Raw genomic sequence first — 17,241 nt, 5'->3', positions numbered from 1 at the left:
AGAACGAAATACGGGTGTGGAAACCTTTCTCTAATAAACACGTTTGAAAGCCTTGAGGGGAAGCCCGAAAGGAAAAGCCAAAGAGGACAATATCTGCTAGTGATGGGTCTGGACCGTTACAAATGGTATCAGAGCCTGTGATGTCCCACATTGGTTGGGGGGAGAACAAATCACCCTTTATAAGGGTGTGAAAGCCCAAAGAGAACAATATCTGCTAGCGGTGGATCTGGGTCGTTACGAATGGTATCAAAGCCAGTCACCGGACGGTGTGCCAGTAAGAACGCTGGGCCCCAAAGGGGGGTAGGTTTGGGGGCGGTCCCATATCGATTGGATAAAGGAACGAGTGCCCAAAGGGGGGTGGGTTTGGGGGCGGTCCCATATCGATTGGATAAAGGAACGAGTGCCAGCGAGGACGGTGGGCCCCGAAGAGGGGTGGATTGTGATGTCCCACATTGGTTGGGGAGGAGAACAAATCACCCTTTATAAGGGTGTGGAAACCTTCCCCTAGCAGACGCGTTTTAAAGCCTTGAGGGGATGCCCGAAAGGGAAAACCCAAAGAGGACAATATCTACTAGCGGTGGATCTGGGTCGTTACAGAGCCAAACACCAGACTATGTGCCAGTGATGAGGCTGTTCCCCGAACGGGGTAGACACGAGGCGGTGTGCCACCAGACTATGTGCCAGCAAGGAGGTTGTTTCCTGAAGGGGTAGACACGAGGCAATGTGCTAGTAAGGACGCTGGGCCCCGAATGGGGGTGGATTTGGTGGGGGTCCCACATTGATTGAAGGAAGGAACAAGTGCCAGCGAGGATGCTATGCTCCTTTCAAGGTTGGATTGTAAGCAATCCACGTTGAAACATAATAACCATACTTCTAGTTTTTATTGGTCTAGCTTTGCAACTAACTAGAACTACGACGGAAGAACTAAGCTACCTATGTAACCTAGCCACAAACGACTCCATCACTACTATAGATAGTCGGGGGCCATTAAGAGTTACATTATAAGCATAGGGGAATGACCTAAAGTTTTACGTGTCATACTTTAGCTCATACATAGTTAGTATATTCACATATCATGTTATAATGTTTCATACTTAATCGAAAACATCATTCAGATTAGGGGTTAAGTAAAATTACTGGGCCCTACATAGTAACTCACGTGTCGTGCTACACCATTTCATATTTAAACATAATCATCATTAAATGAGAGCTTAAGTAGGATACTAGGTCCTACATCGTAATTCTCTTCTCAAACGATAACATTTCGTTTACTTTTATAATTATCATTTAAGTTAAAGCTTAAAAACTACCCAACTAGCTACTTACCTAAAAAAAACTATCGAATGTGATAATAGTATGTTCTTTTTCTTTATAACTCACGAAAACGCTAGTCAAACCCTAATACCGTGTTAAAGTTAGCACCATTCAAAATTGAATTGATTCAACTAAATTAGTTCGAAATTATCAATTAGACTTGAGAATGGACCGACCTAGCGATGAACATTTTCGGTCAACAATAGCTACGATCAATGTTTAAAATGTTTAGCCACATGTCGAAATCTTAGTGGATAAAATATTATTTTTCGAGATAGTTGAAAAAATATCGAGTAAAATCGTTTTACTAAGTTTTCCATACTTTAATATTATAAAATTATTATACTTTTAACGATTGGTTGACCTAATCTGTATATGAATATTATCTAAATAATGTATTATGATAACTTTTATTAAATAATTGAAAAAATCATTAATTTTCATGATTTTTATATTTGTATTACTTATATTTTTAAATATATGATGAAAATTGTATGATTTGTTTTTTGAAAAAATTGTTGTCCTTGTTGGCATTCCTATAAATTAGAACCCGACAAACTTTTGTCACAATAATTTCCCTAAAAAAAATAAAAGAAAAAGAGACATCATATGGATAAGAGAAATTAAATCTCAAATCATAATGTTGACTATATTGCTATAAATGCTATCCAATATCATATTAAAGCTATAGCTAAAATTATATTTGAACGAATGGATATACACTTGTTTGATATCACAATCTTAATGCATATAAAATTAATATATTCATAATCGAAAGATCATCTGACATCTAGATCTATATCGATTTAAAAAAATTTAGATAGATTGTAACAGAAGTTGGAGGGAAAAAAGTGGGAGGAGGGAGAGTCACCGAAAAATCGCGGAATTCTAACGAGAAACCAACACTTCTAGAAATTCCAACCAATCTTGCATCCCTCCCCTAGTTTATGTTATATTATGATGTAATTATGTTGTAGTGATGATGTTATATATTGATGTGATGATGTTATGTGATGATGTGATGATATATATGATATCATGACGATGTAAGATATATGATGATGAGATGACATAATATGATGTTATTCTATATAAAAATGATGTGCATGTATTAAATGTCATGATGCATTATACGATGATTTTTCTAAGACCCAACACTAGTTAATGTTAACGATCGTATGAAGGCAATGGATGCAGTTACTTAGAGTAATATATGGATGGGTATAGGGTTATGTCATAAAGATGAAAATTATTGGGACTCATGCATTTTGTGTGTACATATATCGAGTTACTTTCTCCATTAATGATGATGAGTATTGACGCGTACACTATGATGATGATGATCATCATGCCTCGCATGATACTCGAGGGTCTGATGTCCTCTAGATGTCGCTACGGACAGCTAGCTCGACTATGATGGGTCCAAAGGGGTGCGAACCGCTTGGAGATCCACGCTCTCATGTGTGAGTTATGTGTAGGAAAATACTATAAATTCAATTTTATCCTGACGGGAGGCCACCCCTATGATGGTTTAACGATAGGTCCCTAATCATGAGTTGCATGTGTTTGCATTCCTTGACCCCAATAGTGGGGTCACTTACTAAGTATTTCTTACAATACTAAAGTCGTGTGTTATTTCTTTTTCAGGTAAATGCAAGACATTCCTATACGGCTGACAATGACATCGCTAGTCAAGACCATGACACATGCATAAGATAGTGGTATTTTTATTTCTTAGAGTTTAGGTTAGGATAGGGTGTTTTTTACTTTTATTGTTTATTTATTTCATTTAGTTTTCGTTATGTTGTTTTAAAGATGTGTTCGAACACATAAGTCCATGACAGTGTTTTATAATAAAGTTTTAAATATTTAATTATGCATAAGAGCATAAGTTATGATAACGATAGCAACTTTAGGTTTATAGAAATCAAGGTTTTCTTTTTTTTGCATCCAAATGAAGGTTCAAAATCTCCAAGAAACTTCTATCGAACCTCCCCAACCTCCCCTCAGGGAAGTGGTAGTTTACCTCGAGACGTTTGTCATTGGAGTCGAACTTCCTCTGCACCCCATCTTCGATGTTTATTTATATCCTCTTGTCTCTTGAACTAGTCATCCACGTACCCCTCTTTCTCAATTAAACATCGGTACCTAATTACCCTCGCTCTTTAAAGAACGATATTAAACACAACAAATTCTTACATTTTCATACAAGATTGATTAACAAGAAACTTGATATATTTTTAAGTCTACGAGTAGTTCTTTTATATTTAATACACTCTATCCATTAAAACTCTCATTCTCATGAGATTTCATGTAATTTAACATTTCAAATGCTAAGAACGTGCTTCTAATTCAGTCCAATCAGTATTACCAATGCAAAAGTGTTGAAATATAGAGTTTTACCATGAGTCAAGCCAAAACGATTCAGCTACTCATGATGGTGAAGAACAAAAATAAAACATTAATTGAGGAGATGAAGAAAGACTCGTGTTTATTTATGAGTATAGTCTTCACTCTTATAAGCGAGAAGTAAGTAACGTGACCATGTCATAGAGGAATGTGAGACCAATAACTACCAAATTTGAATTTCGAACTCTAACCTGAATCCCGAGCATCAATTATTACAATAAAAATGATGATAAAATGTATAGCTTCACAACACTCAACGCAAACATGCTTCTTATAAACCCGACATAACTCCAAGGGGTTGACTAAGCGTCGAGCTTTCTTCTTTTGTACTTGGTTTTCGGCTTTGCTCCTTTGTTCAAGCCTTCCTGATTTACTGGATTTTTTAACCAATTGTGTGATTAATTATATCCGTAACAACCATGGCTAAAAGTGTTAAAAGTTAGAGACCAAAAAAGTTATCTTAAATCTCGGCGAGTTAAAGATGTCAAGTAAAACACAGAGATCCAAATACATCCAAAGTCAACCTCAAAGATAAAAGGTGTTCTTCCCATTTAACTGTTTTTCGTATTATGTATCTTAAATACAAAATTTTATAAAGTTTTTCTCACAAAATCTAAGAATTTATACTTAAATGGTAACTAGAAATAAAAACACTTATTAATGAAGACTTAAAATCTTGATTTATTACCAAAAATAAAAAAAAAATATTTATCTTCCAATTAATAACGTAGCAAAATTGGGTATTGAAAAATACAAATTACCAAATTTAATTAATATGGGTACGATTCTAAATCACTCACAATTTGTTAAAGAATGAGAAACAGGAGTGAAATTGAAAGTCTAATCTTTATTAATATTCAATAAAAAAAAAAACGTTGAAGAAAGAGAAAAGGATAAAAAAAAATTTGAAAAGATTTGACGTAACCAAAAATTTAGCATTAGAACGTGAGAATAAAAGAAAAGGATCTTAGTGAAGTGGAATAAAGAAAGGAGAGATGAAGAAGAAGAAGAGAAAATGAAAATGTATGTACTCATCATACGTTGCTTGCGTTGGCTTACATACAAAATCTCACCCTTTTTCCTGTTTTTCACTAATTTCCACACTTTTAATTCCCCCCTTTTTCTTTTTCGCCGACACACTCTTACTCCCATTTTCCCCATTTTCCCATTTTTTCCCCTCTCTCTATCTCTCTCTTCATAAGCTTCGAATCTCCTTCTCTCTCTAGCTGTCATTTTCTTTTATGGCGATGCTTCCTCCCTCTCCCCATTGATCTCTACTTCATTCTTGCTTCTGCATGTTCTAAACCCTTGAAGAACAAGAGGGTATCAGAGCACTGCTGAATGTGTTTGGAGGTGTAATGGCTTTCTGGGTGTTTTTCTTCTTGATCTTTGGTTCTGTTCCGCTTGTTCCTGCTCTTACTCTTGCTTCTGATGGTGGGTAATGGGTTGATTTCTCTTTACCTTTCCATTTCCCCTTTTCTGCTCTGTTTTTTGATCTGGGATTGCTGGATTTGCTGGATTTGGTTTGTTTGGAATGTGATTCGTGTATGTTCTAGTGGGATTTTGATTTCTTTGTTGTTTATATGTCTATTGATCTCTGTTGAGAAAACCCAGTTCAGTGATTTCCTCTGTTCTTGTTGAGTTATGAATCTTCTGAAAATGTCGAGGATTGGTGGGAGGGAGTCCCACGTTGGCTAATTAAAGTGGACAATGTTATACTATTGTGGAGAGTTGTGATTCCTAACATGGTAGTAGAGTCATGCCTTTAACTAAACCGTATCAATAGAATCCTCAAATGTCGAACAAAGACATTGTGAGCCTAGTCAAAAGTGAGTCAATTGTTGAACAAAAAGGGCTCTAGAGAAAGGAGTCGAGCCTCGATCGAGGGGAGGCTATTCGAGGACTCCATAGACCTCAGTGGAGGCTCTGGTGTATTTTGTTCGAGGGGAGGATTGTTGGGAGGGAGTCTCACATTGGCTAATTTAGGGAATAATCCTGGGTTTATAAGTAAGGAATACATCTCCATTGGTATGAGCCCTTTTGGGAAGCTCAAAAACAAAGCCAGGAGAGCTTAAGCTCAAAGTGGATAACATGGTATCAGAGTCATGCCCTTAACTTAGTCATGTACTTTGTTTAAGAACTCCAGAGAAAGGAGTCGAGCCTCGATTAAGGGGAGGCTGTTCGAGGGCTCCATAGACCTCAGTGGAGGCTCTATGGTGTACGAGGATTGTTGGGAGGGATTGTAGAGAGTCGTGATTCCTAACAGAAAACTCTGGTTGTTTGACAAATGATTGTTATTCTTCTCATGTTTCTTTCTAATGTTGTAGTTCAAGCTTTGCAAGTTATATACACCTCATTGAACAGTCCTCCACAGCTGACTGGCTGGATTGGTAGTGGCGGTGATCCATGTGTTGAGTTATGGAAAGGGGTGACTTGTGAAGGCTCTGCTGTTGTCTCCATGTGAGTGATACTCATAATTCCTTTATGGCATTCTATTGCTTGATTGCTTTAACTAATCCGATTTGCTGCTTATTGCAACAGTGAGATTTCCGGGTTGGGGCTGAATGGCACGATGGGCTATGCGCTCTTGAGCCTTATTTCATTGAGAAATCTGTGAGTGTTCTATGCTATTTTCCTATCATGTTCTTGTGGGGTTCCCAAATTTGATAATCTATGTTTTTTCAGTGATATGAGCGACAACAATATTCACGACACGATTCCTTACCAATTACCGCCGAACCTCACGAGCCTGTACGCGTAATCATGGTTTTGATTTGGTTCTTTGTTTGTTCTTGTTTAGTTGCTAACTTCTGTTCAATCATCTGTGTAGAAATATGGCAAAAAACAAATTAACTGGTAATCTTCCTTATTCACTTTCCACCATGGCTTCTCTCAATTATCTGTGAGTGATTTTACAGTTCAATATATCGGTCAACGTTTTTTTAAGCTATTAAATTAGAATTTGATGCCACTGACCGTGTTTCTCCCTCGAACCCTCCCGTTTAGGAATATGAGCCATAATTTGCTAGCTCAGGCGATAGGAGACGTTTTCACGAATCTTACTTCCCTGGGGACCTTGTAAGATTCTTCTTTGAATCGTCCCTTCCGGTTCTTTGTTTATGTAATGACTTCTTTGTTCGCTATGCTTCCATTTTCATGACTTTTAACGATGTCGATCATATCAAGTCATATTAATGATATCTCATTGAGCTTATCGTCCAATGTTTTTTCAGGGACCTTTCTTTCAACAACTTTACCGGGGATCTTCCGATTTCCTTGAGCTCATTGTCAAATATTTCTTCTCTGTAAGCTTTTCAAACTCCGGCGTTCTTTTCTAACGACGATTAAAAAGCAGAAACTGACATTTTAAGTCGATTCGTTCTTCGTTTTGTAGCTTTTTACAGAACAACCAATTGACTGGTTCGCTCAATAATCTTATCAGTTTGCCTCTAACGACGCTGTAAGTTCTTATGTAATGTGGCTCCAGCTCCTGTCGGCTGTTATCTCGTTTCCGTTTCATATTTCTTTTTCTCTTTTCGTTACAGAAATGTAGCGAATAATAATTTCAGTGGATGGATACCTCAAGAACTGAAGTCGATCGAAAATTTCATGTCAGTGATTGCTTATTTATCTTAGATATATTAAACTGTTACATAATGTATTTAAATATATCGTCTACATAAAACAGATACGATGGTAATTCATTCGACAACAGTCCTGCACCTCCTCCACCCCCTTTCACTCCACCTCCTCCTGGTCGATCTCGTAACAGCCCCCGACACCCTGGGTCCGGCGGTGGCAACCACACTGCCTCAAGCTCTGATAGCAGTTCATCAAACTCGAAGAAAGGCTTGTCAGTTTTGGAAATAGTAGGGATAATTTTGGGTGCTATAATTTTTGTCCTCATTGTGTTGGTTGCTTTTGCTGTATGCATCCAGAAGAGAAAACGGAAGAACATCGGTCTACGAGCTTCGAGCGGAAGGCTGTCTATTGGCACTAGCGGTAGGGGATAATTAGCATTAGTTATGATTCAGTTCGACTATGACGATCAGCTAAACATCTTGATCTTAACCTTTGTTACAGTGAATACGGAGGTGCACGAGCATCGGGTTAAAAGCGTTGCTGCTGTTGCAGATATTAAGCCACTCCCTGCGGAGAAAATGAATCCCGAGAGATTACAAGCGAAAAACGGATCGGTGAAAAGGATAAAGTCCCCTATTACTGCAACTTCTTACACTGTTGCTTCTCTTCAAAGTGCAACAAATAGCTTTAGTCAAGAATGCATAGTCGGTGAAGGCTCTCTCGGTCGTGTTTACAAAGCCGAGTTTCCAAACGGGAAGGTAACTTCGTCTCATCTTCAATAATACGTCCTAAAGAGTGAACATATACATTTAGAATCAGTTTCTGCTTTCTGAACTTGTGCACGGTTCTGTTTCGAAACACGATGCTTGTTGATCTACCCATTAGTTTCTGTTGCATCGTTGGTTGGAAGTTGTGCACGGTTCTCTTTCGAGACACTATGCTTGTTGATCTATCCATTAGTTTCTGTTCCATCGTTGTTTGGAAGTTGTGCACAGTTCTCTTTCGAAACACGATGCTTGTTATCTATCCATTAGTTTCTGTTGCATCGTTGGTCGGAAGTTGTGCACGGTTCTCTTTCGGAACACGATGCTTGTTGATCTATCCATTAGTTTCACGAATTAGTCGCTACCTATAGCTTTTTGAATAACATACTGTGATTTAATTCCTCATAGATAATGGCAATCAAGAAAATCGACAATGCGGCGTTGTCGCTACAGGAAGAAGACAATTTTCTTGAAGCGGTCTCAAACATGTCAAGATTGAGGCACACGAATATTGTGACACTAAATGGTTATTGCGTCGAGCATGGTCAGCGTCTTCTCGTTTACGAGTTCATTGGAAATGGAAGTTTACACGACATGCTCCATTTTGCTGAAGATAGTAGCAAGACACTGACTTGGAACGCCCGTATCCGAGTAGCACTTGGAACAGCTAGAGCTTTAGAGTATGTTCGAGTTCATTACAAACTTCGATAGTCTCTTCTCGAGTTCGAAAAATGCTATTCCAATTTTCGTCTAATTCGGAACATTTCTATTGTAGATACTTGCATGAGGTATGCTTGCCTTCTGTTGTACATAGAAACTTGAAGACAGCAAACATATTACTGGATGAAGAGCTCAACCCCCATTTGTCTGATTCCGGTTTGGCTGCTTTAACGCCCAACACAGAGCGACAGGTTAATACTCAAGGATTCTTATTCTTTCGAGCTCGTAAACGTGTTAATAAACGATTCTTGCAGGTTTCTACTCAGATGGTTGGTTCCTTTGGCTACAGTGCTCCGGAGTTTGCCTTGTCGGGAATATACACCGTTAAAAGCGACGTGTACAGCTTTGGCGTGGTGATGTTGGAGCTGTTGACGGGACGAAAGCCGCTTGACAGGTAAACTATTCTCCTTAGAACTAAGTTAGATACGTTATTATATCTATGTAATTTCTCGCATCCCCTTCGTTTTGTTCAGTTCGAGGGTGAGATCGGAGCAGTCGCTTGTGAGATGGGCTACTCCCCAACTTCACGATATTGACGCCTTAGCGAAAATGGTCGATCCTACTTTGAATGGAATGTACCCTGCAAAATCTCTATCGCGCTTCGCCGACATCATTGCTCTATGTGTTCAGGTAAACTTCTTTAGTAACTGCGGAATCTAACTGTAAAAGCCCAAGCTAACCGGTAGCAAATATTGTCTTATTTGGACTTTCCCTTTCGGGCTTCCTCTCAAGGTTTTTAAAATGCGGAGAGATTTCCACACCCTTATAAAGGGTGTTTCGTTCTCCTCTCCAACCGATGTGGGATCTCACAATTCACCTCCCTTGGGAGCCCAGCGTCTTCGTTGGCACTCGTTTCCTTCTCCAATTGTTGTGGGACCCCCAATCCACCCTTTTAGGACCCAACGTCCTTTCTGGCACACACCGTCTCGTGTTCATCCCTATCGGGGCTCAGTCTTCTCTCTAGTACATCAACCATTGTTTGGCTCTGATACCATTTGTAACGGCTTAAACCCACCGCTAGCAGATATTGTCCTCTTTGGGCTTACTCTTTCGGGCTTCCTCTCAAGGTTTTTAAAATGCGTTTACTAGGAAGAGGCTTACACACCTTTATAAAGGGTGTTTTGTTCTCTTCCTCAACCAATAGGGATCTCACACTAACTAACTAAAACGAAAACAAACGTAGTCCTTGGGATTTTTGTACTCTCTCTCTCTCTATTCAAAGGTATTAGTTCTAAGATTTGAGGCTTTTGCAGCCGGAACCCGAATTTCGACCACCAATGTCGGAAGTAGTACAGGCATTGGTGCGTTTAGTGCAAAGAGCCAGTGTGGTAAAGAGGCATTCGAGCGACGAGTCGGGTTTCAGTTACAAAACGCCAGACCACGAGGGAGTTGAGTTGCAATTTTGAGTACAAAAAAAACACTCAGAAGCCAGACCATAGGGCTGAGGGATGATGAGACAAGCTGTCAACCAGTTGTATCTAAATCAGATAATGCAAGCTGTTGTAATTAACATATTTATTATTGTTGCAAGTTTTTATAACTTATGGCCACATTAGAGTGTATAGCAACCAAGAAATGGTTTCTTTATAAGCTTTTCTCTTCCCTTCAATAATAATATTATTTACTTCAAAATTGCTTCCAAACAATATTAAATAAATTTTAATTTTTTAGGCTTATATGAACACGTTATATCTTTGAATGCTCGAGCATCAATAAAATTTAAATTTTTAGGCTTTTATTACGTATCATTTATTACTATTTCCATATAGTCTAATTTATTTTATTATAAATATATAACTTTTACATCATTTAGGTGTGATGGATTAAACAAACATTCGTAACTTATATGAACACGTTATCAATAAAATTTAAATTTTTAGGCTTTTATGAACATGTTATATCTTTGAATGCTCGAGCATCAATATTATTTGTGTTTGAGTCTGGTTTAGTTTGTTTGTGTGAGGTCTCACGTCTGTTGAAGAGGGTAGTGAAGTATTTTACCTCTTCTTACCTTACGTATTTTAAAAACTACGAGAGAAAACTTGAAATGAACCGTTCAGACAATATTTGCTAAACCAATTCAAGATAATTTCAAATAATTGATTATTTGAGTATTATTTACCGAGAGAATTCTTATTTATTAAAGTTTATTTATTAAAATTATGATATTTAAAAGGAAACAATGTTAATACCATTTTTAAAAGTTTAAAAGTATTTTTAAAATATAATAGTATTTTAAAAATTTTAAATAAAAATTTAAAAGTATTAATAAAATTTTGAAAGCTATTTAAACAGTCCAAATAAATAAATAAATAAATATATATATATATATATAAATAATTTTTGAAATTAAAATATTTTAGAAAGAATTTAATAATATTTTGAAAAAACAATTTATTGTGAAATTTACACATTTATATTTATGTATTTAAAGTTTTTAAAATATTTGAATATTTGTAGGTTTGTTTTTGACAGATATTCTCATAGTTCGTACCATTTGCAGTGAGAGAGGGAAGGAGGGTAGGGTTACAGTCTTCACGTGACACACGTGACGGTTGCTTGCAGAAAGAGGTAAAAAGGAAAAGGTAAATCACAAAATGACAAATCTTATGCACTTCGCCAGCTTTTACCATATGTCATTTTACAATACTTTTATTTTACAGTGGGGGTAGGTTTTGACTGAGTTCGTTATCAACTCCTGAATATATATATATATATATATTTTTTTTTTTACAGTGGGGTAGCTTTTAATCGATTAGTTAAGAACTCGTGTTAATTAATTTGTTAAAATTGACGGGTTTTCATATTAGTATTGTACCGACCTCAATACAATAAAGAGTGTTCTTTACTTATAAACTCATGAACTTACATTTAACTAGTTAATGTAACTCTCTTTGAAGTTTCTGAAACCCTCAAACAACCTTTCCTTAATTGATGCTCGACTCTTCGGACGCTCTCCAACCAAATACACTATTTGTTTAACACTTGAGTCAGTTTTGACTATGTTTTTAAGGCTCGTAACTGATTTGTTCAGACACCTAAGGATTTATTGACATGGTTCAGTTAATGACGTTCTTGTACCATGTTAGGAACTAAAGAATCTTAAAGGACTCCCCAAGTAAGAATAAAGGCTTAAATAAGTGATTTCAATGTCTTAGTAAAGAATTATAAAAATAATTAAAGTAGCAATTTACCAAAACACCTTGAAGTATTTACGAAAATGTCATTGAAGCAAAGAGTCAAATTTGCTATCGTGACCGGTTTTAGAAAATTCTTCGAAACTCAAGATCCAATCGTTGGTTTTTCTCCAAATTTGAATAGCCTCTATAAGACTCACAGCTCATCACATCTATCGATGGAAATTCTAAACTGATGTTGGCGAGACACTCGTTTGAGTAAATATGTCCAGATATTTTAGAAAATTCAAGCTCAAATTGAGCTCGATTTTGAAATAAACAAGGTAAGTTCAAGTTTCAACTATAAATAAGAAGTTCTAAGCAACGGTTTAGAACAGTTTTGAGATTCCTAAAACTTGTGATTGAAGCGCTTTGATTTTTGGGTATTTCTTCCTCATATTCTCTTTTAAATTCAAGGGCTATAGTTAACAATTTTCTTTCAAACCAATTTCTACATGTTCTAAATGAACTCCCGAGCAAGTTTGATAAAAGATCCGAGAGTTGAAAACGTCCTAAATACATACCCCAATTTGACTTTTCTTGGCTAACAAGAAAGAAAAATTCAAAAATTCACTCTTCTCTAGATCAACACGAACATACGCAATACAACCAAAAGTTCTCAAGTGAGAGTACTTGAATTTTTTTTTTCTGTCCATACTTCTTTTGGCAACTTGAACTCTAAGGGTAGTGACGGTCCTCTATTGATCAAGTAGACTGTTGTATTTACAGCATCGGCCTTGTTAATCGAGAACTATCCTTGGCAATCCAAAATGAATCCTCATACTCTTTGCCCGCTCATTCAATGTTCTGTTCATTCTTTTAGCAACACCATTTTGTCTTGTTTTACCAGGAGCGGTTCTTGTTAATCTAATTCCCTCATCTCCACAAATGCTTTTAATTCTGAATTGTCGTATTCTCCTCCATTGTCAGACCTCAGACACTTGATTTTGAAGCCGGTCTAATTTTCAACTTCAGCTTTCCACCTCTTGAAAGTAGAAAACACACCTGACTTGTGTTTCAGGAAATAAATCCACACCTTCTTGCTGGAATCATTAGTGAAGGTGACATAGAACTTTGATCCGCCTAATGATAGAACTCGAGATGGTCCCCAAATGTGACCATTTCCAACCATAGTTTCTTTAATTCTCTGGCAGTCTTTGTGAAATTAACTCGTTTCTGTTTGCTCATAACGCAGTTGTCACAAGGACTCATATCAACAGATTTCAGATCTTCTAAAACTCCTTTCGCAACCAGCATCTTCATTCATTTAACGCTCATATGTCCAAGTCTATTGTGTCATTGATCGCTTGTAGATGTATATAATAAAATGATGTAAAATTTGCAAGATTAAGTGCAAGCCTAAGTTACCACAAGTAGCAAATAATAAGTAAATTATCGATTACACAGAGAACTTATCTTTTTTATTAAGTTTATCGTTAGAAATTAAGTGAGTTTTTGGCTAACTTTCAAATGCGGTTAGTGATTTTAAACTAATTAAATAAAATTAACGCAGAGTGCCACGGTTGTCGAAAAACAGAAAACGATGAGAAAATCAATAATAATAAAGAAAGTTCAGCTAAGAGAGATTAAATAGATAAGTTGTTGAGTTTTGTGGTAGATTTTAGTTCATTCTAATAGATTCCCAAGCCTACTTCCGAGGTCATGCATAGTGATTAATTCCATAATAGTTTTTTAATTTCTATTAACAAGGCTCTACGAGAAGAATTATTTGTAACCCTTCTGCTACCTTCAACTATCTTGCAATGGAATTAGAGTATTAAAGAGATTTCATTACTTCCTCTCTTCTCCCAAATAAGAAAATATGTATGCATGTAAAGTAGCTAATTAAACACACATATAAATCATTAACAACAACTCTTTAATAAACTAAAATCATACCGTCAACATACTTAAACTATATAAAACTCTCTCGCCTCCCCTATAAAGTTTAGCTCTCCATACAAACTGAATTAAATAGAGGAACTCACATCTCAGTCATATAAAATTGATAAAATAAGAAAAGAGAGTAAGGAAATAGAGAGTTATCAAGCTTTGTTGCTGTTCTTCAATGGAAGTTCCCTTCCCTTGAGTTCTCACGTCCACCTCTTTGCCCTAATCGATCACTCTTAGTCTTCTTTTCCTTCTGCTGTCACAGATGTTGGATTAGAGTTATTCTTCCGATTTCCCGATTTCACAACAGCAGAGCCTGCTGGTGTGTCTAATCCGAAATTCTGCTTCCCAAAGTGTGGCTCTCCATCTTTTTAGGTACCATTTTCCTATAATATTGTTTGTTTCTTCCCATTGGCTGAGAAAGAACAAAATCTTCCACTTAGGATATTTCTAATTGGGTAGTCAATGACACACGTGAATTGCTGATGTGGATTAAAATTTCCATGTCATCCCCGAAAAGTTTGCTTTTCGAATTGCTTCAATATCAGGGTCAGTAATTTGTTTATAGATTTGCGAGCAGTGTTGTTTCCATATTTGCTACAACATCATGGTTCAATATAAATGTTCTGAAATTTTGTTATATAACTCAATTAAATGTACAATTAGGCTCGATTTAATGCAAAAAGGCTTGATATAACTCTACTCTTGAAGAGTTATCAGCCACTTGGATTTGAAGCACTTTCAGCACCATATTTTGTGCCACGTGCTACCACCATAGCACCCTTCACAATCTTCCATGAACTCTTTCCAAACTGTGTTGCATAACCTGTGCTATCCAACTAACCAATAGAGATCAAGTTCTTCCTGAGACCAATAATATATCTAACATCCTTTAATGTCCTTTGATTATCTGCCAGAGTTTTTATGCAGACATCCTATTTCCCTTCAATCTCCAAGGCTATGTTGTCGGCAAGATACGCCTTATTTGGAGACGAATGAAAAGATGTATCTGAATTCAAAATCCAAGATTCAATCGGAGTGTCCACACTGAGGATTAAAGCATCCCCAATGTCTTCGGCTGAATTTAAAGAATCATCGCCATCTTGCTTTCTCTTTGGTCTTGAACAATGTGTCCGAAAGTGACATTTCTCTACAACTCTAACACGTTATGTTTGGTCTGTTTGGAAAATTTTACGGTTCTTTGATTTTGATTGACCTTTGTTTGGGCCCTTCAATTTACTTCTTCCCCTTTGGTCAACACTGAGAGCACTACTAAATGAATCTCCAATTTCTTGTTTGAGAATACTTTCGCTGAGATATACATCTTGGATTTCATCAAACTTCAGTTTCTCAGATCCTCAGGAGCTGCTGATTGCGACAACAATAGTATCTCACGACTTGGGTAAAGATAACATCAAAATCAGTGCTTTAATTTCATCATCAAAATTAATTTTCACCGAACTCAATTGACTTACAATCATATTGAATTATATTGAATTCATTTATATGATCAGCAACAGATCCACCTTCAGACATTTGTAGATTGAACAATCTCCGCATCAAATATACATTGTTCGTACATATTCGATAACACCTTCAACAGGTCCGACATCGTCTTCTCCTTGATGATGTTGAACGCCATGTTTTTGGATAGCGTCAATCAGATCAACCCTAAGGCTTGTCGATCCTTGAGCTTCCACTGCTCCGTGGTCATGGTATTCAGCTTCACCCCCAATAGGGGTTCGTAAAGATCTTTCTGGTACAGATAATCTTCAATCTGTATCTTCCAAAAACTGAAATCGAATCCATCAAACTTCTCAATTCCAATATTTGAAATTTCCATCTTTACAGATCATGGTGAATCTCTCCTTGATGATGTTGAATGTCATGTTTCTGGACAACGTCAATTGGATCAACCCTAAGGCCTGTCAATCCTTGAGCTTCCACTGCTCCATGGTCATGGTATTCGGCTTCACCCCCAACAGGGATTCGTAAAGATCTTTCTAGTACAGATAATCTTCAATTTGCATCTTCCAGAAACTAAATTCGAATCCATCAAACTTCTCAATTCCAATCTTTGAAATTTCCTCTTTACAGATCGCACAACAACTCACACGGTACAGATAATCTTCAATTTGCATCTTCTAAAAACTAAAATCGAATCCATCAAACTTCTCAATTCCAATCTTTGAAATTTCCTCTCTACAGATTGCACAACAACCCACACACTTGATGTAAGTGAACACAAAAAACAAGAAAGAGAAAACATAGAAATATTGACTAAAGGTTTTGTACGGATGATTTCAAATATGTAGAGTAACTAAGAATATAGAAACAAACTTTTTACTATAAATAGCATTTGCTACCTATCAAATTATAGCTTTATGTTTTTCTTATTTTTTTACAACAGTTTGAGTTAATTTTTGTTTAAAATTGTATTAAGACACTCCTAGTTTATGGGAACTAGAAAACATTGGACTGATGTCATTTTCTTGTTTTGTTGAACTATTGGATTAAATTGCATGTTTTTAAATTTCTTCCGACAAAAATACGGAAGCATGATTTAGCATGATTTTTTTGAAATGTCTTTTAGCATATTTTAATATATTTTAAATTATAAAATTTTAGTGTTAAGTGACATATCAAACCTATAAGCGTGCGAAAAAAGTTGCTTCGTTACAAATTTTATGTAATTAGGGTGAGGATATGTGATGTCTCACGTTAGTTGGGAGGAGAATAAACCATGATTTATAAGGGTGTGGAAACCTTTCTCTTGCATACGCGTTTTAAAGCCTTGAGGGGAAGCCCGAAAGGGAAAACCCAAATAGGACAATGTTTGCTAGCAGTGGATCTGGGTCGTTACAAATGGTATCAGAGCAGACATCGGACGATGTGCCAGCCTTTTCGCTGTTCCCCAAAGAGGGGTAGACACGATGCCAGACACCGGACGATGTGTCAGCCTTTTCTCCGAAAGGGGGTAGACACGAGGCGGTGTGCCAGTAAGGATGCTGGCCCCAAATGGGGTGGATTTGGGGGCGGTCCCACATCGATTGGAGGAAAGAAAGAGTGCCAGCGAGGACGTTGGGCCCCAAATGGGGTGGATTGTGATGTCCCATATTGATTGGGGAGGAGAACAAATCACCATTTATAAGGGTGTGGGAAAGCCAAGGAGGACAATATTTGCTAGTAGTGGATGGACAATATTTGTTAGCGGTGGATCTAGATGGTTACCGGATAACTTTCTATTGCAATTTTCAACTGGAACAGAAGAATGAATAGCAAATGCTATCACAACCTTCCACGCAAACTTCATCTATGAAAAATCTGATAAATAAATAATGGAAAAGAATGATATTGTGATTCAAAGCTAGGTTGCAACTTTGCAT

General features: G+C 36.9%; 1 protein-coding gene across 2 annotated transcripts; it reads left to right on the top strand.

The window, feature by feature from the left end:
- The first annotated feature begins 4,848 nt into the window (after nt 1-4,848).
- LOC111787940 (protein STRUBBELIG-RECEPTOR FAMILY 8) lies at nt 4,849-10,465 on the top strand. Of its 2 annotated transcripts, none has more exons than XM_087127129.1 (16): nt 4,849-5,157; nt 6,051-6,183; nt 6,265-6,336; nt 6,409-6,474; nt 6,554-6,625; nt 6,730-6,801; nt 6,957-7,028; nt 7,118-7,183; nt 7,269-7,334; nt 7,412-7,725; nt 7,807-8,063; nt 8,478-8,749; nt 8,845-8,980; nt 9,044-9,183; nt 9,263-9,419; nt 10,012-10,465. In XM_087127129.1, exons 1-16 carry the CDS (start codon nt 5,082-5,084, stop codon nt 10,180-10,182), a joined length of 2,142 nt encoding a protein of 713 aa, XP_086983255.1. In that variant the 5' UTR covers nt 4,849-5,081; the 3' UTR covers nt 10,183-10,465. The 2 variants fall into 2 exon arrangements, with proteins under 2 accessions (XP_086983255.1, XP_023523811.2); XM_023668043.2 differs by having other exon boundaries at nt 4,850-5,157; nt 10,043-10,465.
- Nucleotides 10,466-17,241: the final 6,776 nt, after the last annotated feature.

The sequence above is a fragment of the Cucurbita pepo genome, chromosome 9, assembly GCF_057944985.1.
Source record: "Cucurbita pepo subsp. pepo isolate OVF chromosome 9, ASM5794498v1, whole genome shotgun sequence".
In the NCBI taxonomy this organism is placed as follows: domain Eukaryota; kingdom Viridiplantae; phylum Streptophyta; class Magnoliopsida; order Cucurbitales; family Cucurbitaceae; genus Cucurbita; species Cucurbita pepo.
Note: the sequence above shows the minus strand (reverse complement) of the source record. Positions and strands in the feature narration are given on the sequence as shown.